Here is a 25,450-nt window from a genome sequence, read left to right on the forward strand (position 1 = left end):
AGGGCTCATGGACAATTTCGAAACTTACTCAAAAAGGAAAATTATCCAAACATGAGGAAATGTGCTACCTCCCTGTCAGCCTTTTCCCACATAAAGATTATTAATCCGAATACCGTTCCACCATGACCGATGGTCATTTGGAGACTGCTTGGGACTAGCTTCCAGCAGCTACTGTCCGGACTATGCAACCCTGCCTGACTCCATTCAGTACAAGTCATCAGAGTATGTACTCAGTATATATGAATAAATATGTATTTATGTATTTAATGTATGTGGATCATTTTGAAAGTAGCTTGCAGGCTGAAAAGGTGTGGGCACCCCTTTGCTATGGTAACCATCTGCCCTAGCAAAGGCCCGTGAACAGCATTTGTAGTTTGTTTGCCGTTATATTAATGTACGGAATATCATAGCACCAGGTTATGATGAGCACTGGAATTACCTAAGAAAACTATTCAAAAGTACTTTCCTTAGGAAATTGTCTCAACTGCAGTAACTAATTTGAGATAATTAATTATTACACCTCTGTAAGGTGTGGATTTTATACTATATTTATAGCTATATTTTAGTTTTATTGTTCTATATTAGTATGAATATGGTGCTAACAAATTAATGTGAACACTGACTCTTTTTCAGTGGGGTGCATTATTCAATGTCTTTTGATGCGAGTAAATAGCAGCATTTGCACTAGCCATGGCAACAGCATTTGCAAAATAAGTGCTGTATGTATGGATGAACACTGACATTAATACTGTTTTGGTCTGATTAATTATAACATAAAGGTGATGAACGTTGGTTGGAGGGGCCCCCTAAGTATTTCTGACTAGGGCCCCAGCACTCTCAAATCGCCACTGTGCACGCACGCACGCACGCACGCACACACGCACACACACACACACGTGTCGATACAATGCAATGAGGTTACCAAAGGAGGTTACCCCCCCCCCCCGCCCCCTAGCGTTAGGAAACAAAATCAAATGTCTCAAAAAGGAAGGACAATAACTGCTGGGGCTTTTATTGAGATTCTTCCTACAAGGCCCAAGGACACTTGAGGAGTCAACATAGCTGAGAAAACGCACTCACGCACACACTCACAGCTCTGTGTCGAGGACCTTCCCCTCTATGTGTACACTCCCCAACCCAGGTCCTCCTCACACAGATCCATTCTAATGTTTCTGCATAGCAGGTTGGACAGCAAACGATGATGAAAAAAAAAGTCAAGTTGATCAAGAAAAGTGTCTTTTTATATATGAGAAAAACCAGGTTGACAGTAAGTGCCAGAAGAGCAGTCAGTGTGGAAGCTTTATACGCCCTGACTGCCACCAGCGCCCAGAGATGACATCACAGGAAGCAGCGAAATGTAGTCGTGACGTCGTCTTTTTCTGGACTTGGGTTTCTGCCCCCCCCCACCCCCCATGGGAATATAGAATTTCTTCTCACTCCACCCCGTCAAAAAAACAAGGCCATGTACCAAGCCCCCGACCCCCACCCTCCTCCTCAAGAATGCACTCCAACCTAACTAGGACACTTTTTTAACGAGATTTATTATAAATAAAATGAAAGGTCTAACAGTACCTCCAGAGCAACAGGAAGCCCTTAGAATAAGTGCACACTCGGTGGATTAAGGGGACGACTAAGTGTGCATCTGGATTAGGGAACAACTCTCAGGGGATTATTTTTCAAGATGGCCGCCGAGGGCACGAGTGCAGCCTTGATAGTCAGGGGGGGTGGGGAGAGGGAGGAGCCAGCCCGCGGTGCAGCCCAGGGTCCCCGCCCCTCAACCAGAGTTTGGCAGCAGGGGGCAGCAGAGAGACAGACAGGGAGGGGCCTGTGGCCGCTCGCGGCGCGGGCTAGCCTAGCTTAGTTAGCCTAGCTTAGGTAGCCGCCCAGGCCTCCAGGTCGGCCATGTCGTCTTCGTCCTCCTCCTTCTTCTTGGCTGCTGGACACACACACACACACACACACACACACACACACACACACACACACACAGTGGTTTGTCAGGGCCGTATCACTCAGCCAATACAGAGGGCGTGTGTGAAATGTAGTAAACAGACAAAACTAATCATTACAACTTTAGACTTGTCCGTTCAGAAGGCTCTCCAAAACTAATATAACATAGCTTGAGAAGAGTTTAATATTCAAGGATGTGAATGAATGAGAGAGAGTACAAGGTCTGGAAGGTTGTAAAGCAAGTGAATGTGTGGAGGGTAGTAGTGAGGTAGTCAGGCAGTGAGGGGTACCTGGTCTGGAGGTAGTGAGGTAGTGAGGGGTACCTGTTCTGGAGGTAGTGAGGGGTACCTGGTCTGGAGGTAGTGAGGTAGTGAGGGGTACCTGTTCTGGAGGTAGTGAGGGGTACCTGGTCTGGAGGTAATGAGGTAGTGAGGGGTACCTGGTCTAAAGGGAGTGAGGCAGTGAGGGGTACCTGGTCTGGAGGTAGTGAGGGGTACCTGGTCTGGAGGCAGTGAGGCGTACCTGGTCTAAAGGGAGTGAGGCAGTGAGGGGTACCTGGTCTGGAGGCAGTGAGGGGTACCTGGTCTGGAGGTAGTGAGGGGTACCTGGTCTGGAGGTAGTGAGGGGTACCTGGTCTAAAGGGAGTGAGGCAGTGAGGGGTACCTGGTCTGGAGGCAGTGAGGGGTACCTGGTCTGGAGGTAGTGAGGCAGTGAGGGGTACCTGGTCTGGAGGTAGTGAGGCAGTGAGGGGTACCTGGTCTGGAGGTAGTGAGGCAGTGAGGGGTACCTGGTCTGGAGGTAGTGAGGTAGTGAGGGGTACCTGGTCTGGAGGTAGTGAGGGGTACCTGGTCTAAAGGTAGTGAGGCAGTGAGGGGTACCTGGTCTGGAGGGGAGTGAGGTAGAGGGCACGCTTGGCAGCGGGACGTCCTCCGTGTCGGCGATCTCCAGAAGGTTCTTGTCCAGCTCTTCCTGTTCCAGCTCCTCTAGCTCAGCCATCAGGTCGTCCTGAACACAGTAGAACCCATCTGTCATCTACTGTCCTCCATTAGAACACACAGTAGAACCCATCTGTCATCTACTGTCCTCCATTAGAACACACAGTAGAACCCATCTGTCATCTACTGTCCTCCATTAGAACACACAGTAGAACCCATCTGTCATCTACTGTCCTCCATTAGAACACACTGTAGAACCCATCTGTCATCTACTGTCCTCCATTAGAACACACAGTAGAACCCATCTGTCATCTACTGTCCTCCATTAGAACACACAGTAGAACCCATCTGTCACCTACTGTCCTCCATTAGAACACACAGTAGAACCCATCTGTCATCTACTGTCCTCCATTAGAACACACAGTAGAACCCATCTGTCATCTACTGTCCTAGGATTATCGGCTGTATTCAGACTGCTGTACTGCATTGATTTAGCTGCAGTGGTCTTTTTAAATGGGGAACAATAAGCAGTAATTGGCTACGATGTGATGTATAATCTCAGTGTAATGTAATGTATAACCTCAGTGTAATGTGATGTATAACCTCAGTGTAATGTGATGTACAATCTCAGTGTAATCTGATGTGTAATCTCAGTGTAATCTGATGGATAATCTCAGTGTGATGTATAATGTCTGTGTAATATGATGTATAATCTCAGTGTAATATGATGTATAATCTCTGTGTAATCTGATGTGTAATGTGATGTATAATCTCTGTGTAATCTGATGTGTAATGTGATGTATAATCTCTGTGTAATCTGATGTTTAATCTCTGTGTAATGTGATGTGCAATCTCAGTGTAATGTGATGTATAATGTCTGTGTAATATGATGTATAATCTCAGTGTAATGTGATGTATAATCTCAGTGTAATATGATGTATAATCTCTGTGTAATGTGATGTGTAATCTCAGTGTAATGTGATGTGTAATCTCTGTGTAATATGATGTATAATCTCAGTGTAATGTGATGTATAATCTCAGTGTAATATGATGTATAATCTCTGTGTAATGTGATGTGTAATCTCAGTGTAATGTGATGTATAATCTCAGTGTAATGTGATGTGTAATCTCTGTGTAATGTGATGTGTAATCTCAGTGTAATGTGATGTATAATCTCTGTGTAATGTGATGTATAATCTCAGTGTAATGTGATGTGTAATCTCAGTGTAATGTGATGTATAATCTCTGTGTAATGTGATGTGTAATCTCTGTGTAATGTGATGTGTAATCTCAGTGTAATGTGATGTATAATCTCAGTGTAATGTGATGTATAATCTCAGTGTAATGTGATGTGTAATCTCTGTGTAATGTGATGTGTAATCTCTGTGTAATGTGATGTTTAATCTCAGTGTAATGTGATGTATAATCTCAGTGTACGCCCCCCCCCACCTCGTCAAAGTCGTCCCCGATGCCCACGGGTCTTGAGATGGCGTCCGAGATCTCCTGGGCCACTTCCTGCTGCTCTGTGATGTCAGCCATGAGGTCGTCCACCTTGTCTATGTCCCTACACACACACACACACACACACACACACAAACACGCACAAACACACACATTGGAAAATCAACGTTTGTGTGCGTTCAGATTCAGATTTGCACATAGATCTTCTGTTAATATCTCATCAAGGAGTTGACAAAAAGCACACATAGGAAATTTTACTTTGAACAAATGTATATCGTGGAAAAAACCCATATTCCATTCGTTTAATTTAAATAAGCAGCATGCAGCTCTATTGGCGTTGAAATGTGAGTAGGAATGTCACCCCCTGGTGGTAAATAAGGAAACTGCCTGCGACTCACTTATGTGCATTTTCCATTGTGTATTTTCATTGGTGTGTATCCTGCATGTTTACGTGTCTTTCATGTTCATGTGTATCTTCATGTCTGTGTTTGTGTGTATGCTACATGTTTATGTGCGTCTTTCATGTTGATGTGTATCTTCATGTCTGTGCTATGTGTGTCCTATTTCCATGTGTGTGTTTGTGTGTATCTTGCATGTTTAATGTGTATTTTCATGTGTGTTTGTGTCTTAGAAATTTATGTGTCATTCAATGTGTGTGTATCTTACATGTGTATATCCATGTGAGTGTGCTTGTGTATCTAACGTGTCTGTGTGCATCTCTATGTGTGTATTTCCTTTTATGAGTGTGTCTGAATACGTGTGTGTGTATCTCCACATGGTTATATCCATGTTTGCATGCGTGTGTATGCGTGTATCTTCCATGTTTATGTGTATCTCCACGTGTGTATATCCAAGTGTGTGTCTCTTACATGTTTAGGTGTATCTCCAAACATGTATTTCCATGTGTGTGTGCGCCGCTTACATGTTTTTGTGTCTATTTCCATGCGTGTGTGTATCTTACATGTTTAAGTGTATCTCCATGGGTGTGTGTGCGCGCCTCTTACATGTTTACGTGTGTATTTTCACGCGTGTGTGTGTGCGCCTCTTACATGTTTACGTGTGTATTTCCATGTGTGTGTATCTTACATGTTTACGTGTGTATTTCCATGTGTGTGTATCTTACATGTTCACGTGTGTATTTCCATGTGTGTGTATCTTACATGTTTACGTGTGTATTTACATGCGTGTGGGTATTTTACATGTTTACGTGTGTACTTCCATGCGTGTGTGTATCTTACATGTTTACGTGTGTATTTCCATGCGTGTTTGAATCTTACATGTTTACGTGTGTATTTCCATGCGTGTGTGAATCTTACATGTTTAGGTGTGTATTTCCATGCGTGTGTGTATCTTACATGTTTACGTGTGTATTTCCATGCATGTGGGTATCTTACATGTTTTCGTGTGTATTTCAATGCGCGTGTGTATCTTACATGTTTTCGTGTGTATTTCCATGCGTGTGTGTATCATACATGTTTTCGTGTGTATTTCCATGCGTGTGGGTATCATACATGTTTTCGTGTGTATTTCCATGCGTGTGTATCTTACATGTTTTCGTGTGTATTTCCATGCGCGTGTGTATCTTACATGTTTTTGTGTGTATTCCCATGCGCGTGTGTATCTTACATGTTTTCGTGTGTATTTCCACGCGTGTGTGTGTGTGTGCCTCTTGCATGTTTTCGTGTGTATTTCCATGCGTGTGTGTATCTTACATGTTTTCGTGTGTATTCCCACGCGTGTGTGTGTGCCTCTTACATGTTTTCGTGTGTATTTCCATGCGCGTGTGTATCTTACATGTTTTCGTGTGCATTTCCATGCGTGTGTATATTACATGTTTACGTGTGTATTTCCATGCGTGTGTATCTTAGATGTTTACGTGTGTATTTCCATGCGTGTGTGTATCTTACATGTTTTCGTGTGTATTTCCATGTGTGTTTGTATCATACATGTTTTCGTGTGTATTTCCATGGGTGTGTATCTTACATGTTTACGTGTGTATTTCCACGCGTGTGTGTGTGTATCTTACATGTTTTCGTGTGTATTTCCATGCGCGTGTGTATCTTACATGTTTTCGTGTGTATTTCCACGCGTGTGTGTGTGTGTGCCTCTTGCATGTTTTCGTGTGTATTTCCATGCGCGTGTGTATCTTACATGTTTTTGTGTGTATTTCCATGCGCGAGTGTATCTTACATGTTTTCGTGTGTATTTCCACGCGTGTGTGTGTGTGTGCCTCTTGCATGTTTTCGTGTGTATTTCCATGCGTGTGTGCATCTTACATGTTTTCGTGTGTATTTCCATGCGCGTGTGTATCTTACATGTTTTCGTGTGTATTCCCACGCGTGTGTGTGTGCCTCTTACATGTTTTCGTGTGTATTTCCATGCGCGTGTGTATCTTACATGTTTTCGTGTGCATTTCCATGCGTGTGTATCTTACATGTTTACGTGTGTATTTCCATGCGTGTGTATCTTAGATGTTTACGTGTGTATTTCCATGCGTGTGTGTATCTTACATGTTTTCGTGTGTATTTCCATGTGTGTGTGTATCATACATGTTTTCGTGTGTATTTCCATGGGTGTGTATCTTACATGTTTACGTGTGTATTTCCACGCGTGTGTGTGTGTGTATCTTACATGTTTTCGTGTGTATTTCCATGCGCGTGTGTATCTTACATGTCTTCGTGTGTATTTCCACGCGTGTGTGTGTGTGTGCCTCTTGCATGTTTTCGTGTGTATTTCCATGCGCGTGTGTATCTTACATGTTTTCGTGTGTACTTCCATGCGTGTGTATCTTACATGTTTTCGTGCGCTGCCTTCATGGCCTTGGCAGCGAAGCCCATGTTCTTGAGGACCTCGGTGTTGGTGTTGGCGTTCTCTAGCGCCTCCCGCTGGAACTCAATGGTGGACAGCGTCCCGTCGATCTGCGCCAGCTGCTTCTCGTAGCGCTTCTTCCTCTTCAGAGCCTGCAGGGCGGCTGGGGAGCGAGGGACCAGGGGAGAGACAGGCTCCGGGTCAGCTTAACATCATGAATGAAAAGCACGCCCCCAACCAAGACCGCCGCTAATGTCTCCCTTGTTAAAAGGTGACGTGCTATACCGCCAGGTGTGAGCGTGATTAGCCGTGACAAGCCGTTTAGAAAATCTGCCTCTTCTGACATCACAAGTGGGCGTGTCCACCTAGATCTATGACATGGAGATGGGAAACCTTTGCAACAGTCCACTGGGTAGGCTGGTAGACTGATCTATCCAGCACACATCTAGGTGGACACGCCCACTTGTGATTTCAAAAGAGGCAGATTTTCAAAATGGCTTGTAACGTCTAATCACACTCAGACCTGATGGTATAATATGTCACCTTTAAGGACTTTCTATTGTTGTTCGCTGAAATGCATCACTGTGATTATCTTTATTCCTGCTGTGTGGTTTCACTTCATGAATGAAGTTTGATCTGTTTTATCATCGTCTTTCATTTGATTGCACCTTGCTATGGCGATTTATACTAAATACATATTTCCACTGGAGGTAATTATACCTTGACGGCACTTCCAGTACACTGCGGACTGCCCAGAAGTGTTGAATTATGGGTATTGGAGTCCTTTCTGTATTTAGAGCGAGCCATGCATGTGCCTGCCGCCCTGCCAGCCTTATATAGTGAGAGGTTTAAAATAACCTCCTCTCCCCTGACTCTCCTGTCGGGGGTTTCATAAAGGAAACCCACAAAACGCTTTTGATTTTCAGGTGTACTGCACCGACAGTGATATATTGTTGTTTCTCCTTCCGCTGACAAATGTACTGATTGTAAGTTGCTTTGGATAAAAGCGTCTGCTAAATGTTTGTGTAAAAGTTGTTGGGGCTTCCAGTCAGCATCTGGATGAACTGGTTTGGCCACGACGGCAAACTCCCTTTGTATGTTTAAGTGCTGTGCGGAATGCGTTTGTCCTGACAACAGACTAGCGTGTCTATCAGGCTGGCAGGACATCCCTGAACTGCTCTGTGATAGAAGCAGCATGGGCAGTACGAAACAATGATACAAGTAGTCCAGAACACTATAGACCTCTACAACACAAAAACTCGCCACGGCAATACACACAATATCAGCCCACTCACTGAATGTATACATTTTATATCTGTCCAATTGAATTACTCACTTTATATATTGATATGATTTTTTTCTCACACAATAGAAATCAGATAAATATGACTTTTTTTATAATTATAATTTGAACTTCAACACGTTTTACTTACAACTATCTAACTAAATCAAATCCAGAAACACATAGTGAGTTAAACTAGCGTATCGTAGCTCCCAGGCAAAGCGCAGTGTCAGGTAGACGGCATCAGCCAGAGGAGCCTAGAGTATGATTAGGAGATGGAGGTTTAGGGTGGAGGGGTTTTAGTTTGGATCAGATTAAAGACAGAGCTGGGTCGGTGTCAGGTGGTTCCATCTGGAGATAGACAGTACCGCAGAGTTGGCCTGGGGCTCATCAACACATCATCCCCCTGCTTATCTACCCTCCACACTACTCAATACAGGTGATAAACCATGAAGGCATCACTCTCACTTCTCCGAGAGATCACATCTCTTCATGGAATGATTTCTGAGCTCCACACTTCGGTCTTGTGAATTTAAACTCAAACCTCTTTGAAGGTTTGAGTCACGGAATCACACTATCGCTTCGATGTGACTTGGGCCACTATGAAGAGTCGATGACACCAGTGGAAACTTAAGATAATGGAGGGAACAATTAAGTATGCATAATGTCAACCCCTTGCTGAAGGAGTGGTTGGCAGGGGAATACCTTAGAGTGAGCGAGGCAGAGAGAGGGACAGATACGAAAGGCACACCTGCTGAGTCACACCGTAGATAAAATAGAGAGGTTGTAAAATAAATAAATGCGTGTTTGTAATGACCAGACTCAGTGAGACAAGACAGCATTAGAGAAGGTGTAGGTGGAGTGAGTGCATGCACACACACACTAACATATCACCTTAAGGGACACACGCACACCTACAGCAGCCGTGCAATACCTTAAGGAGCAAATATACATAGCCACAACCTCTCTCTCTCTCTCTCTCTCTCTCTCTCTCTCAGAGCTTGTTAGGTAAATGGTGGGTGTGCGCCTCTATGAGGGATTGTTTGCGTGAGAGCATGGTTACTGGAAGGAGGACAACAGCAGCAGCTATCCAGGGAGTTTGGGCTCCAGCATAGATCAGTAGAGATCGGTTTCATCTTAATCCGATTACAGCAGGAGGCTGCTGTGTGTTCCTGGAGTGATGCTATTGTTACACAAACCGATCACAACCACAAACACCGTCCAATAACCAGTCCAGCTTTGACCTGCTTCCACCCTGATGGCGGGAGGGGTGTTCTTGCTGATCATTGAAGTTTTTTTCACCTTTTTAACCCCTACTTTCTAAATGTGCACTGAGGCCGTAAATTATGTAATGTGAGTCAGGTTGTCGAAACAGTCGAGATTCTCATTTCAGTGGAATTAATCTGAAACGTTTTTTTTTTATACATTTACTTTGTTGACGTTGTTTTATACACGCCATACAAACACTCCCTGTTTGACTGGTTAGATAAAAAAGGAAAAAAAGGAAAATGGCCGCTGTGGTATGTGACACGCACGTCTCTACGGCAACGCTCATTCAGGAAGTCCACAGCCATTGGCTCCTAGCACTGGTTGTGTTGAGCCTACTGTTGCATAATATTAGCCTGGAGTGGAATTATTCAAAGGAGCCCCAGAATGAGAGAATATGCAGTATAACTGGCTTTATGCCTTCACAGACAAACTCGCTCCCAGAGCCATCCCAGTCAAAGACAAGGTCACTGTACCCCAACCTTCTAGGGCTGAAGGTAGGGCTGAGCGATATGGGCCAAAATGAATATCTCGATATTTTTTTTACTATATCTCGATACACGATATATATCTCGATATATTTTGAATCTCCTCTAGAGCACATCATAAATGCTCGATTCAACCATGTCTGGCATAATGTTACTACATGTTATAATAATTTGAGTATTCCTGAAACATAAGTCTGCATGTAGATTACATGAAACAACATATTGTTTAAACTCATTAGTGCTTTCTATTGGAAGAATTTAGAACTTGCACATAAGAAAAGGAAAATCACAGCAAGTTAGATTTACCAACACAGCATTTATTCAAACCGTTAATTATTTTCGAGCAAAAACAGAGCTCAAAGCCGTTTTTTGTTCCACATCTTCCTTTCGGTAGCCAAACCACTGCCAGACGACGGATCCTGTACTATTCTTTTTTGAAACCAAATCCTCCGTTTCCATCACCTTTTCTCTCTCTCTCGCTGTTCTCACTCAACGGTAGGAGATGAGTGACCGGTCGCTGTTCTCACTCACCGGTCGCGTGTGTGACGTCACACACGCGACCGTCACACACGCGCGTAGAATCCTAGAATCTCGCGGGGGGAGTGAGTGTGTTTAATGCATATGAGTCTGTGAGGCAGAGAGCCACAGGAAAGAGCGAGAGAAGGGAACACAACGAGTATGCCGGCGGCGGCAAAAAGAAACATTACGTGCCAATTTGTATTCGATGTTCGCGACAGGGGCATTTTATACATCGCCTGGAGAACATTCGCGATACATCGCATATATTCGATATATCGCCCAGCCCTAGCTGAAGGTACACCACGTTCCCCACCAGAACTCCAGACACACCACCTTTAACTTGTGGGGCCTGGTACATAAACGTCACATGTGACATGTCCCACACACGTGTGAGAATCCCTTCACTGGCTCCCCGTCACATTCAGAATTGAATACACGGTCTCCCTCCTCACCCAACAGTGCATCCAGGGCCATGCCCCCCCCCCCCCCTACCCCCAGGACCTCTTCTCCCCCAAGACCACCTCACGCACCCTTCGCTCCGCATCAGCACCCTCAGACCACCCAAGACCGAGTTCCGCACCGCGGGCGATCGGGCTGTCTCCGCCGCTGCCCCCAGACTACGGAACGCCCCCCCGACCACCTGAAGCCCCCACAGACTACAGCTGTTTTTAAACTAAACCTTAAGACTTATCTTTTTTTAAAAAGCCTTTTGCTAATTTCTCTTTTACTGTATATGTATTATATGTTTCAACAACCCTTTTTTCTCTCTTAAACTCTGTACCACTTTGAGATTTTCGATGTAAAGTGCTCTACAAATTAAATGTATTGTTATTATTATTATTACTACATGTTATAACCATATCACACACAATATAACCAGTGTATGATGTATGCTCCATTGGGTTGTTATCACACACTTCAGACGGTCGTTATTTGTCAAATATGTATTGAAACTGAACGAGAAATGCCTTACGTGGACAATTGACAATAACAAAGCATATCATAAATGGTACCAATTCTATAAGTAACCCATCAGGATTGTGTTTTACATCCCCCAGAATCAAACATCACGTTGAGTCTAACCCCCCCCAACACCAGTGGGTTGTGATGAGGCCCTCTGGAACAGAACAGATGGTGAGCTAACACGGTTAGCGCCCTGTGCGGAAGGCTCGTTAAGACTACAGTAGGCTGGCCCTGGGTTTGACAAACACCAGTTGGTTTACGGCGTGAGGGTGGTAAATATACGAGGCTATGAGAGCTATCAGTGGCGTGTTCAGTAAAGATTAGAATTATCATCATGTCCGAGGTCCAAATGTTCTACATGTTGTCTACATTGGAATATTTACTCTTAACTTTGCCTTCTTATTATTGCAGTTGAATGTTTCTTTAATGGGATTCCTGCCTCTGTTATGAATGTTATGTTTTTGAAGGAATAATAAAACTCTCCTTGTTTAACACAAAAGAATGTATTAAGACTTGATAGAAAAAGTATATCGCCTCTCGGAGTGTAAATATTTTGTTCTGGTTCTTCTGAATATTAGACTATTTTTTCCCCACGTAGCGCTACTTTTTGCGGTTCTGGTTACATTGTAAATGACTCTTAAAAAGACCACGTCCGCGTGTGACCCAGGAGCAGTGCCACACATGACAGTGGCCACTGTCTGGGTGGAGGGGCTATGGTCCTGGCTATGGTCTGGGTGGAGGGGCTATGGTCCTGGCTATGGTCTGGGTGGAGGGGCTATGGTCCTGGCTATGGTCTGGGTGGAGGGGCTATGGTCTGGGTGGAGGCGCCAGCTCGCCGCTCTGAAGGCGTGGCCTCCTTCTCTTCCTCCATAATCGTCACGCTGTCAAAATGATTGCATAACTACCCAGTCAATAACGGCTAGAACTTCGAATGTAAAGCACAATTATTCTGTAACACGTCTAACTATTAAATATAAGTCATTGGTGCGGCGATCCCCGGGTTAACCTCCCGTGTGTGTCGACCGAGCCGCAGCGGCCGTCCTCTCTCAGGTGACCCGTCGGTAACTTCCTTGTTCTCTCCCTCCAGGCCACCCAACTTGTTGTCGGCTCTTCTTCCTATGAAGCACCTTCAGCTGAGGAGACATGCAGTCGGGACACACGTTCTCACCTCGTTTGTTCTTTGTGCCGTTCTTCTTCGCCGTCATCAGCTCTATGTCGATTTTCTTTTCTAAAAAGTCCTGTTTCTTCGCCAACATCTCCTCCGTCTCCCGGAGTTTATGGATCGCCTCCTGGGCTGTGGGAGGCTTCCCACCCTTGCCCGAGGTTCCGAATAACTTTCCTAATATCGACATTTTCCCGTTGTAGTTCTCCTGAAATTACGAATATGAGTGAATGCCGACTATTAGCATTCGGGGACGCCAATAAAGTGGTGGCCGAATGGTTCTCTCGCTGCCCGCTCCCGAGTCCCGACGACGAGCTGTTGTTGTTTTTGTTTCTTCTTCCGGTTTTTCAGGCAGGCCTCGTGACGTCAGTGCGTCACGGGTGTAGGGCGTCACGTCGTGAGTCACGTCGAAAGTGTTGCGTGCTGTTGGGCAGCACTGCTCAAAGTCCGGACCCAGCCCATCATTACTATGCTAAACATTAATAAACATTTTATATTGATGAATAAATTGTTATAAACACACTGAATACATTTAATATTCGGTGTGGCTGGCCCAGTGAACATGTGGACGTCCTGACATTTGAATAACGATGCAATGCAATAGCGTACAATCCCTTCTCCATCGCCCACTGGGGAAAGTCCCTTGGTGCTTTTTTATCACGTGTGTTGAGGTGGAAAATGACATTATCGCGCTTCTTTATCAATAAATAACGCAAACATGCCACTTTATTATATTGTGCAGTTTTGTGTTTTATCGTGGTAACCGTTTATAAACACGTTTATTTTATGTACCTTTATTTTATAGGTACCTATATATTAGTTTATATGTATATATATTTATGTCAAGCCAACATATATATATATATATATATATATATATATATTATACTTTATATATTATATTGTTATTATACTATTGTACTTCCGGTCTTTAATATACTTCATTAAACGTACAAAGAAAATACCCAATTGCAATTCTATAGTAAAAGGTTTTCTATCTAAAATATGAATGACAAAACTTAAGAGATATATATTTCCATTTTATATAAATGATAAATCAACAGGAAGTAATATAGGAGCATACTTAAGCTAACTTGACACAGGTATTATATGTTTAGATGCCACATCCTTCTCCTTACCCATAGAGCAACTTAATTTCCCTCACTCTCTTCGCCTCCATCCTCCTCTATCAAATCTTCTAGCTCACTGTCTGCTGAAGGAAAGACCCCCTACCAGGGAAAGACCCCCTACCAGCTCCTTTTTGTCTTAAGTGCGACAAATGATTGCTTGGAATAACTTTTAGTTGCCACTATATGATCTCACCTTGTCTCACATAGCATCAGGAGATGGAGAGAGAGCTGCCACTGCTCCTCTCTCTGTGGCTGCTTCTAAAAGCAAGGGCCATGTGTCTCATGATGTTAGGCTTTGTTAGGTATTATATTTGTTCAATAGTCATATGACATTGTAAGTATAATGTTGATTCATTTATGAGATTTATCAATTCATGCTAAGCATTAGGAAGCTCCATTCGCGACCAACTGCCTTCGATTTAAACTACTGATATTATCTTAATCCATTCTTAAACCATGGTTCTTAAACCATTCTTTGAACCGTTGGATTTCACCTTGGAGTCGTTTTCCCTCAGCTTAACGGGTATTGTCTGTTTGTGGAATCATGTGGATGTCTACAGAAGGAGGGTACTGATACACAGGATTTCCTTTCACTCCATTTCTCTTTATTCTGGTACAAAATGATCCGACACACAAACGGTGTCAACAGTGGGTCTGAAACTTGATGTAGTACAAAATGATGCAGACACCAAGAGGAACACTAGCTGTGCAGTTGCGATATTGAGCCGCCAGGTGGCTCTAAAACGACACATATGTAGAAAAATACATCAAGTTTGTAGAAATCCATAAGAAGGAATTGTATATTATAACTCTTACACCCGCTCGTTAGGATACACCATTTTTAGATTGGCAACCAGTGACTACCGAAACAGCCATCACGTTTCAAAGCACAGCCACAGTATGGATGGCCTTGAACAGAGAGTTGCTCTGCAAAAAGGTCTTCACGGTGCACTGTTCCACCATTGAGGTTTAATCTAAATCAGTGAAATCGCACTCATTATTTTAGTTTAATTTAAGGATGTAACGTAAGATTAAACAACGAGCTGAAATTGCAACCAGAGGGCGCCGAACCTGCGTTGGGTTTTGTAAATTAGCTCACCTGCCGCAGCTCGAGCGCTACGTGCGCGCTAATCAGTTAATTGTTTGCGTCTGGTTGGGTTCAGTTCATAGGGAACCGGACAGCACGTTGTTGTCCACCACCGTTTGGCAGCGTAATGTCTCCCAGACGAGGTAGGCTAACATGATTGTGTTTATGAAGCCAGGACGTGGTTCATTTTAATTGTGTTGTGACTAATTAATCTCGTTTCACAGGTTACAAAGACTTTTCGAAGTAAAACGGAGCATTTCATATGGAGCTGATGTAAGGAGAAATGTGCCCAGGAATCAAATTAAAATGTCATATTTATGTGTGTGTAGGCCAAGAGCCCGAGTCTGACATGCCGTGGTAGACTGTCGGCCAGAAACCATCTCTTGTAGACATTTCTGATGGAAATCAAGCATCGCTGTACATTTAACTAGAAAGCTTGACACTGAATTTTAACTTTAAATCGTTTGTCGATGCAATAGTATACATTGCAACTCCATAATGCGTGAGTGTCTAGAGGCGGCACCATTGCAGTGACTTGTATGTGGAACATATCAGCTGATTATGTGGGATGGAAATCTGGGATTGTGGTTGTTTAACTATCAATTGAAATGTCCTAACATTTGAGTGCCCATACATTCAAACTTGTCCAATTAATTAAAAGTAACTCACTCTAGTCAAAGAAAGTATAACTTGTATTAAAAAGCTGAATTACCTTAAACATTATATACTATTTACACGATCCTCAAAGCCCTTAATTTATTTGAATTAAAAGAGTTGGTAGTGGTTATACTATGCCCAAATGTGGGGACAATAATTGATAAATAACAATGGTAATGAAGTGTGAATCTGCTTCTTGCTCTCCAAAGTTCTATTGTGGAGATGAAACTGCAGTTCTGTGAGTATCCCAATTGAACCATGAAGAAACTGCGAACGGTAAGTCATTGGTTTCCATATTATTATTATTGGGCACTTCAATGTATTGTGGCTTCCTGTTAGGTTAACCTGTTAAGTGAACATTGCTTTGAGTAGTATGGATGTTTAATTGGTGCATGGGCTACTTAAGTGTTTGAGTTGGTATTAATAGTCTCAAGTACAGGTTAGTGTTGTAAGGCGTAATAGAGAACTCTGTGGGTACAACCAAAACATACTTCAGGGTTGGTTTCTGATTTCTTCAGTTTTCTTTCCAGCTACTCCCCTGAGCTCTACATCTTCATCACATGAGTGTCGCTTTACCGATGAGGGTGTGTCTGAGTGAGCAGAGGTGCATGATGGGATACAGGTCTGTCTGTAGTCTACTGGTCTGTAGACACGCCCACTCAGGAGAAACCGAGTGTTTGAGAATCCGTTGTGATGTGCGCTACATGGACTAGAATGTCCTTTTAAGATGGGGACAGGGACTCCCAAAGGAGAAACACCAGGGGGAGATGTGAGTGCTCCTCATCTCAACGACTGGAACACTACTTTGGTCTTGCACCAGAGAACCATAGAGCTCATTTCAACATTCTCCTCCATGTATTGTGACGCCTCAGGGACTGTTTCTCTACCTCCACAGCTGTCAGAGCACAACTCCAGTTCAGAAAGGGTCACAGTTGGGGCCAATTCCCAGATGGTTTCTGATTTGACCAGAGCCATCTTCCAGGTCCAGCTGGGCTTGTCCATTACTGTGCAGTTTCGCCTGAGAAAGACTTCCATCTTGAGGGTTGGAGTGTACAAAACACTGTGCACAGAAAGATTCTCTCTGGTCCCGTTGAGGGCTTGTCAGCCTACTGAGGATAGACCTTCTACAAGAGTGTTTGACATTGTATTGCTCTGAAGCATCTGGGTTTGACATGAGATGGAAATGGTTCATTTGTGAGCATGGCAAGGGTTCGCTCTGGTATTGGCCTTCTACATGTGTCCTGGGTTCGCTCTGGTATTGGCCTTCTACATGTGTCCTGGGTTCGCTCTGGTATTGGCCTTCTACATGTGTCCTGGGTTCGCTCTGGTATTGGCCTTCTACATGTGTCCTGGGTTCGCTCTGGTGTTGGCCTTCTACATGTGTCCTGGGTTCGCTCTGGTGTTGGCCTTCTACATGTGTCCTGGGTTCGCTCTGGTGTTGGCCTTCTACATGTGTCCTGGGTTCGCTCTGGTGTTGGCCTTCTACATGTGTCCTGGGTTCGCTCTGGTGTTGGCCTTCTACATGTGTCCTGGGTTCGCTCTGGTGTTGGCCTTCTACATGTGTCCTGGGTTCGCTCTGGTGTTGGCCTTCTACATGTGTCCTGGGTTCGCTCTGGTGTTGGCCTTCTACATGTGTCCTGGGTTCGCTCTGGTGTTGGCCTTCTACATGTGTCCTGGGTTCGCTCTGGTGTTGGCCTTCTACATGTGTCCTGGGTTCGCTCTGGTGTTGGCCTTCTACATGTGTCCTGGGTTCGCTCTGGTGTTGGCCTTCTACATGTGTCCTGGGTTCGCTCTGGTGTTGGCCTTCTACATGTGTCCTGGGTTCGCTCTGGTATTGGAGTTCAACGCGTGTCCTGGGTTCGCTCTGGTATTGGAGTTCAACGCGTGTCCCGGGTTCGACCTGGTCTGCGTCCATCTGAGGGACATGGGGTACTGGAATTGTCAACATAATTGGACAGCACACCCAACACACTGGACAGGAAGACGGGAGTTGGATTGGAATCAAGTGTGAAGAAAGGATGCAAAAGGCTGGTTTGGATCACTGACTACAAACTAGAACTACACCAATAAGGAACAATGGAGGATGGATACCAAATAGATTCCACAAGAAGAGTCTGAAGTTGGAAAACAACCTAAATGGATATTCAAGATGACCTTCAGAGCTGCAGTGAGGCGCCTCTTCCTACCTGGCTGGATGGACAGCGAGCCCTGTGGATCCTGTCTTGTGTCGTCTTGCTTTCAGATGCACATCTTCTCTGACTGAAATATATTGTTTCCTGGCTAGCTGAACCTGGGAGATGGGTTCTGTGAATCTGAAACAATCTTTGAACTATCCCAACTCGGGTCCGCCTCAAGCTGACGTTGTGCTCTTCTTCAGCTGAGGACGTTTGGAAACCTTCACTGGGGCTTTAAGATGTATAGAGGGGAACGTTGCAGTGGGTTCCATGGTTCTCTGATGGAAAACCTTAGTTGTATTCTACTGGCTGAGACGAAAAACACACGCATCTGCCTCTTGGCGCTTCTTCCTTTGGAATCCCTGTTGCCATCTTGAAGGATATTCCAGTTTATGTAACTGATGTCCTGACGGCTTCTCAAACTTTGGTGTCTCCACACGGGCGTGTCTACAGAATTGTATACTTCAGACGGCATTGTATCCTAGTGTGCATCTATGCTTACTCAAACCACATCTCCATTAGTACGGCAACACTATAGCGATGGAAGTGCATAGTTTTTGAGTAACAAGGGAGCAGATAACGGGGATTAGAAAACAATGTCATGTTAAGTCTCTATATCTTTAAATCATTGTTAGATGGGAGTTCAGGAATTGGGTTAATTTAATTATGTGAAGTCCCTTATCTCAAATGCACACACATCTCACTTAACCTCAGTAGATTTCTTTGAAATGATTCACAATTGTTGATGCGGTTAGTTCAGAATAACGTTGCAGGGTTATGGATGGCTCTGAGTTAGACATTTGGGTTGTATCTGTAGGGTTTGTACCCAGAATTATCAAGATAATTGTATTATAAAATGTAGTCAGTTTTGCATTGAAGGATTTCATCGTTTTTAAGCAAGCCTTTGAGGGTTAAATGTGTTGTGGGACATACAAGGTAGTTCTGTGTACTTTGTACGGTTTTAAGTGTTTTAAACTTGTACACACTGGGTGCTTAGCGATTTAGAGGTAACACTGAATAGTAGTTATAACCAACAGCAACAAACAGATCGCCTTAAGGTAAGTCTGTTGGCTGTATTTATGTGAGAAGATCATCGCTGGACATCAGGATCGTCCTCAGCTCCAGGTAAGGCGCTGTTTACGTTCCTTAGTGCTGGGTTGGTTCCGGCTGGAATGTTCGGATTTCAGTCGGACGGTTGTCCTTCCCGCCGGGAAGGTTCTGAGTGTATTCAGTGAATTTAGTCTCAAAATGGTTGGCATTGAACATTGTAGAATTGACAACCTTAAGGACACACACTTGGCAGCTGGATTGATTTAAGTTGAGTCACCTGAAGGGCATCTGGCAGTACGTTCTAGTTTGGCATCTGCGTAACTATCACTTATGAAAGTACCCTGTTGGGGTATCTGGCAGTATGTTCAGGATTGGTGTTTGCGTTACCTCGTCACCAATGAAAAAACAATTCAATTTCTGACCTAAATCTTAAGGGACTTTAGATTTCTCATTCAAAATACCTAATGACCGTCCAATATGTTTTGCATATCCCGAAGATTCGACCAATAATTTATCAATAATTGCGCTGTACTTTTAACCATGTTGACGGACTCGCTACGTACAAATCTGCCTTATACTTGCGGGCGCATTTCTAACCATCAATGAAGATTTCATCAATTTAAGGCAGAAAACTATATGGCATTTCTTCCATATAACCCAGCACCTGAATATGGCTAAGTATAATTTTGCTATGGAATTTAATATTGATACTGCTTAGTGTTCTTTGATACTTTAACAGCTTTGGTACATTCTAAATATCCATCCATTTGTCACAGAAGTTAAACCCTACCGAAATGCATGACGTTGGATTAATACCCTTTTGTGATTGGTTACCAACTGGATAGTATCCAAGAGCTAAAGTAATGGCTGTGTCGCACATGTTGCAGTAGTAGAAACTTTATAACTGTACACGGCAAAATGGTAACGTGTAGTTTGTCTCAAGGTGTCTGCCTCCTCTCCCAGAGCCTTACCTTCACCTACAGTCGGAGTCCGCCATAGCAGGTCAGTGCTCTGGTGCAGGAACATAACGTATTTTCAGGTCAGTTTGAGGCAAGGACTGAAACTTTTCTTTAGACTAGTTGACTGCTTTCTTCATTCCCATAACAGGATGCCACTTGTGACAAAGTCGGTCTTTTGTCTGCAATATTTTCTAGGCTTGAATTATAAAATAGTTAAATTAATTAAAGAAATAAATGGCATGACTGTTCAGAAGAGTAAAATAAGTTTATTGTTGGGCAAATGCTAACATAAACCTGTAGCTGAAATGCAAAGACTGTGTGGGTGTGCGACTGTCTTTAACTAATGGACATTTAATTTGTGGCGGTCTGATTTGTTCTGGGGCCTCTTGATGTGGCAACGGGGTAGACAGAGGCGTGGACCACCAGAGGCGTGGACCACCAGAGGCGTGGACCACCAGAGGCGTGGACCACCAGAGGCGTGGACCACCAGGATGGACCAGGAACAGAAGATGGAGACCAGAGAAATGCCCCACCGGATTGGACCAGAGGGTAACCATCACTAAGCTCATCTGAAACACTTAGAACCCTGAGGTTATTTTTAGGTCTGGTGGCTAGTTATTGTAGAAGGGCTTTTATCATCTTCTGATTTAATCCTGTGCTAAAGCTGTGATATGAGGTCGTTCATACTGGGGTTATGTATGGGTCATATGAGCCATTTGTTACTAATGCTGTTATGACATAGTTGCTGTATGGCTGAAAATGTCAATTTGTAGACTTTGTTGAAATACTGGCTGCCATTTTCCAAAGGAACCTCAAATGCAGAAGCTGTGAGGTGTTGCATCCACCCCTGGGATTCATGGCTGAGTGAGGAGTCGTGCTGGAGGAGGTCCTGCCTGGTTGAGGCTGTCCATCGTGGGGCAGATGGAGCCTGGCTCTAAAGTGATTATCACTCTCACTACTACTTCTACTAGATTACTGCTACCATAATCTACCACGGTTTGTTACTATACCACACTATCTACATCTGTTTTTACCACATGTTGGAGCCCCACTTCTGCCGTTTGTTGCAGGCCAAGACTCTGTGGCGAGGAGGAGCTGGGAGTCCAGAGGACAGCAGGACGCTACCAACAAGGATTCCTCGTAAGTTCGCATAAACTGAACATAGTGGACTTCGGAGGAGACGTAAAACCGAGGTCCTGACTCACTGACGTCGTAAAATATCCCAGGGTACTTATCGCAAAGAGGAGGGGTTTCCACGGTGTCCTGGCCCAACCAGGCTCATTCGATCTGCCCCCTAATCATCCTCCTGTTTAATTGGCTGACTCATTAATTCTCTCACTCTCCACCTCAAGCTGGTGTGTGGTGAGCGTTCTGGCGCAGATTGGCTGCCGTGCATCACCCCAGTGGGTTCTACCCACTGGTGGTGGTTAGTGAGGTCCCCACTTCACTGTAAAGCGTCTTTGAGTGTCTAGAAAAGCGCTATATAAATTCAATCTATTATTATTAAGGGAAAACTACTGCTTTTAGGTGTTATGGCAAACTACCGCTGCGTTTGACGGATAAACTACCAGGGTTTACATCACCAGAGCAGACCAACTACAGCTGTTACTTTGCCATGTGTTAAGAGACAAACTACGGCTGTGTTTTTGTTACCAGAACATGAGCTGGACCGGAGGAGAGCTGGTGGGGAGCCGTGAATCTGGAGGAGGACCATGACTCTACCAGCAAGTATTCCATGTAGGAATTACATAACATGGTGGCCTTAAAGGGCAAACTACTGCTGTTACCAGAAGTTATGCCAAACTACATGTTTAATCAAATGTTGGAGCCAGACCTCCTCAGTGTTTGTTCCAGACCGGGACTCCCTGGCTGAGGAGACACTGACTCTGGAGGAAGACCAGGACTCTACCAACGGGAAGTCCTTGTACGTTTGCATAAACTGAAATAGTTGACGTGTACACAACAAACTACTGCTGTTACCAGACGTTATGGCAAACTACTGCTATTTGTTACCAGACGTGACACATCAGTTGTGTTTGTTCCAGACCAGGACTCTGTCTGAGGGGAGCTGATGTAGGGGCTGAGACTCATGAGGACGACCGGGACTCTTCCAACAAGGATTCTTTGTAAGTTTAAATTAACTGAACATAGTAGACTTGCAAAGGGTAAACTACTGCTGTTGGGCGCACTGGCGAACTACCGCTGAGTTTGTTGACGGATGAACTACCAGGGTTTACATCACCAGAGCAGACCAACTACACCTGTTACTTTACCATGTGTTAAGAGACAAACTACGGCTGTGTTTTTGTTACCAGAACATGAGCTGGACCGGAGGAGAGCTGGTGGGGAGCCGTCAATCTGGAGGAGGACCATCACTTAGAAGTATCCCTTGTAAGTTTGCATTACACAACATGGTGGACTTTAAGGGAAAACTGCTGCTGTGACATGACGTTATGGCAAACTACATGTCAGTTACCAAATGTTGGAGCCAGACCTCCTCTGTTTGTTCCAGGACTGCAGGGCTGAGGAGGAGCTGTGACTCCGGAAGGCGACAAGGACTCTTTCTACAGGTAGTCCTTGTAAGTTTGCATAAAGTCAATCTAGAACTTGTACAGGACAAATGCTTCATTACAAGTTAAGAAACGCTAACCTGATTGGTTACCAGACAAACTAAAGCTGCTACTTTGTCTCAGGCCATTAGAGCCAAACTACTACTGTGTTTGTTGCCAGGCCAGTCAAACCACCACTGTTACTTTGTACAAGACTTTAGAGCAATTCTCCTGTGTTGGTTACCTTACATTAGTGCCCAACTAGGTCTGTGACCAGACCGGGAATCTGGACAACTGATGGAGAAGCCATACATCTGGAAGGTGAAAACTATGAATCTACCAACAAGTATTCCTTGTAAAGTTGCATAAACGGATAGTGGGCGTGTACAGAGCAAACTGATGCTGTTACCGGACGTTATGGCAAACTGCATCTATTTGTAACCAGACTTAGAGCCAAGCTTCCGCTGTGTATGTTACAGACCAGGACTCCGTGGCAGAAGAGAGCTGATGGAGGAGCTGTGACTCCGGAGATCGACCAGGACTCTACCAGCAAGTAGTCCTTGTAAGTTTGCATTTACTGAATGGTGGACTCGTATAGGGCCGGATGGGGTATGGGATTGGGTGTTCAACTCTCAGCCGAATAGTGCTGGGTTCAACCCCCAAGGCTTCAGAATACATTGGTGCAAGGCACCTTAAAGCCCACCTGCTCCTTAATGACGTCCCTTTGGGTCAAATAATGTTGCATCATTTTCAATAATGAACATAATCCATGTCATCCATTGTTGTAGGACGCTGGTGAAATCCTGTTTGGTCCAGGACACACACCTGAGCTGAACCCCACCTGGTCCTGTTTGTTCCTGTCCCCTCGGTTCATCTGAGCCTCATCCTCAAGAACTGCTGAGGTTCAGCCGTCTGAGGCTGATGGATCAATGACCTCCAGTCTGAATAACCCCACATGTACCCGTGTGCTTCCACACTCCTTTCCCTCATGTCTGTCACTAACTAACCTCACTGCTTCACTGTCCTCTACTCCCTTCCGTTCCTCTTCCTTCTCCATGGTTCGAACCAGCACTCTGAAGGAGTGTCTTCCTGCCCTCAGAGGGTTCAGTGTTAGGGTTGAGAGTCAGGGACAGATGGTTAGGGAGGAAGGGTTTTTGCACATGCCTCTTCGCTTGCTTGCTGAATTGTTTTCAAATTTTGAAATGATTCATTGGGAAAATGTTTTACTGTGCTATTATTGCCAAAATAAACATTGAAGTTGTACCAAATGTCTTGTGTATGTAAATCCTACATTGTGACTTAACATGTTTGATCCTGTAATTTACCTTGGCTATTGCCAAGCTAAACTTTTTAATACATTGCATATACTTCATGCATATTATTCACAATACATTGTTAATATGATACATCCATATATACTATTCCAGTATCAATTTTTGGTACCGACCGACCCAGGCCATTCAAAGCTACAACATTAATCTACCACCACTGTATCAAACCAATACAGTATAACCAAGTTGGTCCACAGTGGAGAACGTGGTTTCACAAGAACAGCACCAACAATGTGTCATGCCTACCTTATTTATGGCAAATTCATTTATACAGGCCTGTGTCCATGTTACCTGACAAGTTTCTTTCTGAAGGGTTAAAAAGATGGCTGACATTCTCAGTTGAAAATGCAATGTTCTGAATATAAATGTAGCTCATTACTCCATGTTTAAAATACATCTGATCTAATGTCATTTTGATAAATTGGACTTCTTACTGACTTAACATCATATACAATCACTGAACAAAATACACATTTCTTGCTAGAAATTTGATCAAATCCCATTTTAATGCAGAATCTATAAAACTTCATTTTCCACTGAGTGAAAGTAACGTGACGTGGATGCAGGCCTATAGAAAAACATGTTTAGACCCGTTTATTCTGACGTTTTCCACAGTTGACCAACGTAGCTACACTTTGGTGTGGGAGTGGGTTTCTGAAGCTCTCATAGAAATGTAACATGCAGAGGGTGCAGCTTCCTGTAAAGCCAGCATCATTGAGGGAGGGGGCTCTGTAACCAAGGCAACCATGAGACCTCGAGCTGTCAGTGCTGCTCATGTCCTGAAGAGATGAATGTGGCGCCTCTCGGGTCTAACTGTTTCCAAGACGGAGACAGTGAGAAGACTGCCGTTACGGTTAGTGACATGAACCACAGGGGCCAGTGGTGTGTTATTATGGGATGCAGCAGGATATCTTCCATTGAGTGTGCATCATATTTTATCTTTAAGGCATTTCCTTGCTGCACATCTTAGCTATATTCTGTTAAAACTCCATCTTCAGAAATGTTTATCGGTGGAGGTGTTTCGAACATAATAAGGTGTGCATGTGAATCATGGTACGCCGATTTCTAAAAATGGCAGCCACAAAATATGAATATCTTCTTGAACCAAAACCTTGTTAATTCTAAATTGACAACCCTTTTATGTTAAATCTTTTTATCTATATATATTTTTATTGGATAAATACAGAGGGTATTTCCATCACGTGCCACCTGTCTTGGAACATAACAGCCCTAAACCTGCATTGTATTCTCTTTTATCGGATGCTTATTAACGTTATTCTGAGACGCTCCAACCCAGACGAAGAAGAGTAATGCATCTTCGCCTCGGCCTATATATACTACTGTAACGAAACCGGCCGAAACCTGTAGCCGAGTGCCCCACATCCACCGCGTCATCAGGACTAGGAGCGCGCTCTGCCTTCCCAGGCACACACACACACCGATTGCACATCGCGCGCGCGTAATGGATTTCCCAAGGAGTGCTTCTTATGTTTTTGGGGCAGCGGGAGCTGCAGCAGCAGCGGTCCTCCCTCGTTCCCTTTCCATCGCCACTTGATGCTCGTGACCTTGGTCTGCAGACGTCGCTAGAATTATTTGGCAACGCATCCATGTGCTCGGGCCTGATCCGTTTCATACCAAAGTGTAGGCTACTTTAGATCTATTTTTTTTAACGCTCTCGC

At 44.1% G+C, this 25,450-nt stretch overlaps 1 protein-coding gene across 2 annotated transcripts; it reads right to left on the reverse strand.

Moving 5' to 3' along the window:
* Positions 1-991: 991 nt before the first annotated feature.
* On the reverse strand, positions 992-13,165 carry chmp4ba (charged multivesicular body protein 4Ba). Of its 2 annotated transcripts, none has more exons than XM_079747590.1 (5): positions 12,841-13,165; positions 7,140-7,317; positions 4,335-4,449; positions 2,829-2,955; positions 992-1,933 (listed from the first exon to the last, which is right to left on the reverse strand). In XM_079747590.1, the coding sequence occupies exons 1-5, from the start codon at positions 13,022-13,024 to the stop codon at positions 1,872-1,874; spliced, it is 666 nt and encodes a 221-aa protein (XP_079603716.1). In that variant the 5' UTR covers positions 13,025-13,165; the 3' UTR covers positions 992-1,871. The 2 variants fall into 2 exon arrangements, with proteins under 2 accessions (XP_079603716.1, XP_079603715.1); XM_079747589.1 differs by having other exon boundaries at positions 992-1,936.
* Between the last annotated feature and the right edge of the window lie 12,285 nt (positions 13,166-25,450).

The sequence above is a fragment of the Pollachius pollachius genome (genome assembly GCF_949987615.1).
Source record: "Pollachius pollachius genome assembly, chromosome: 12".
Lineage (NCBI taxonomy): Eukaryota > Metazoa > Chordata > Actinopteri > Gadiformes > Gadidae > Pollachius > Pollachius pollachius.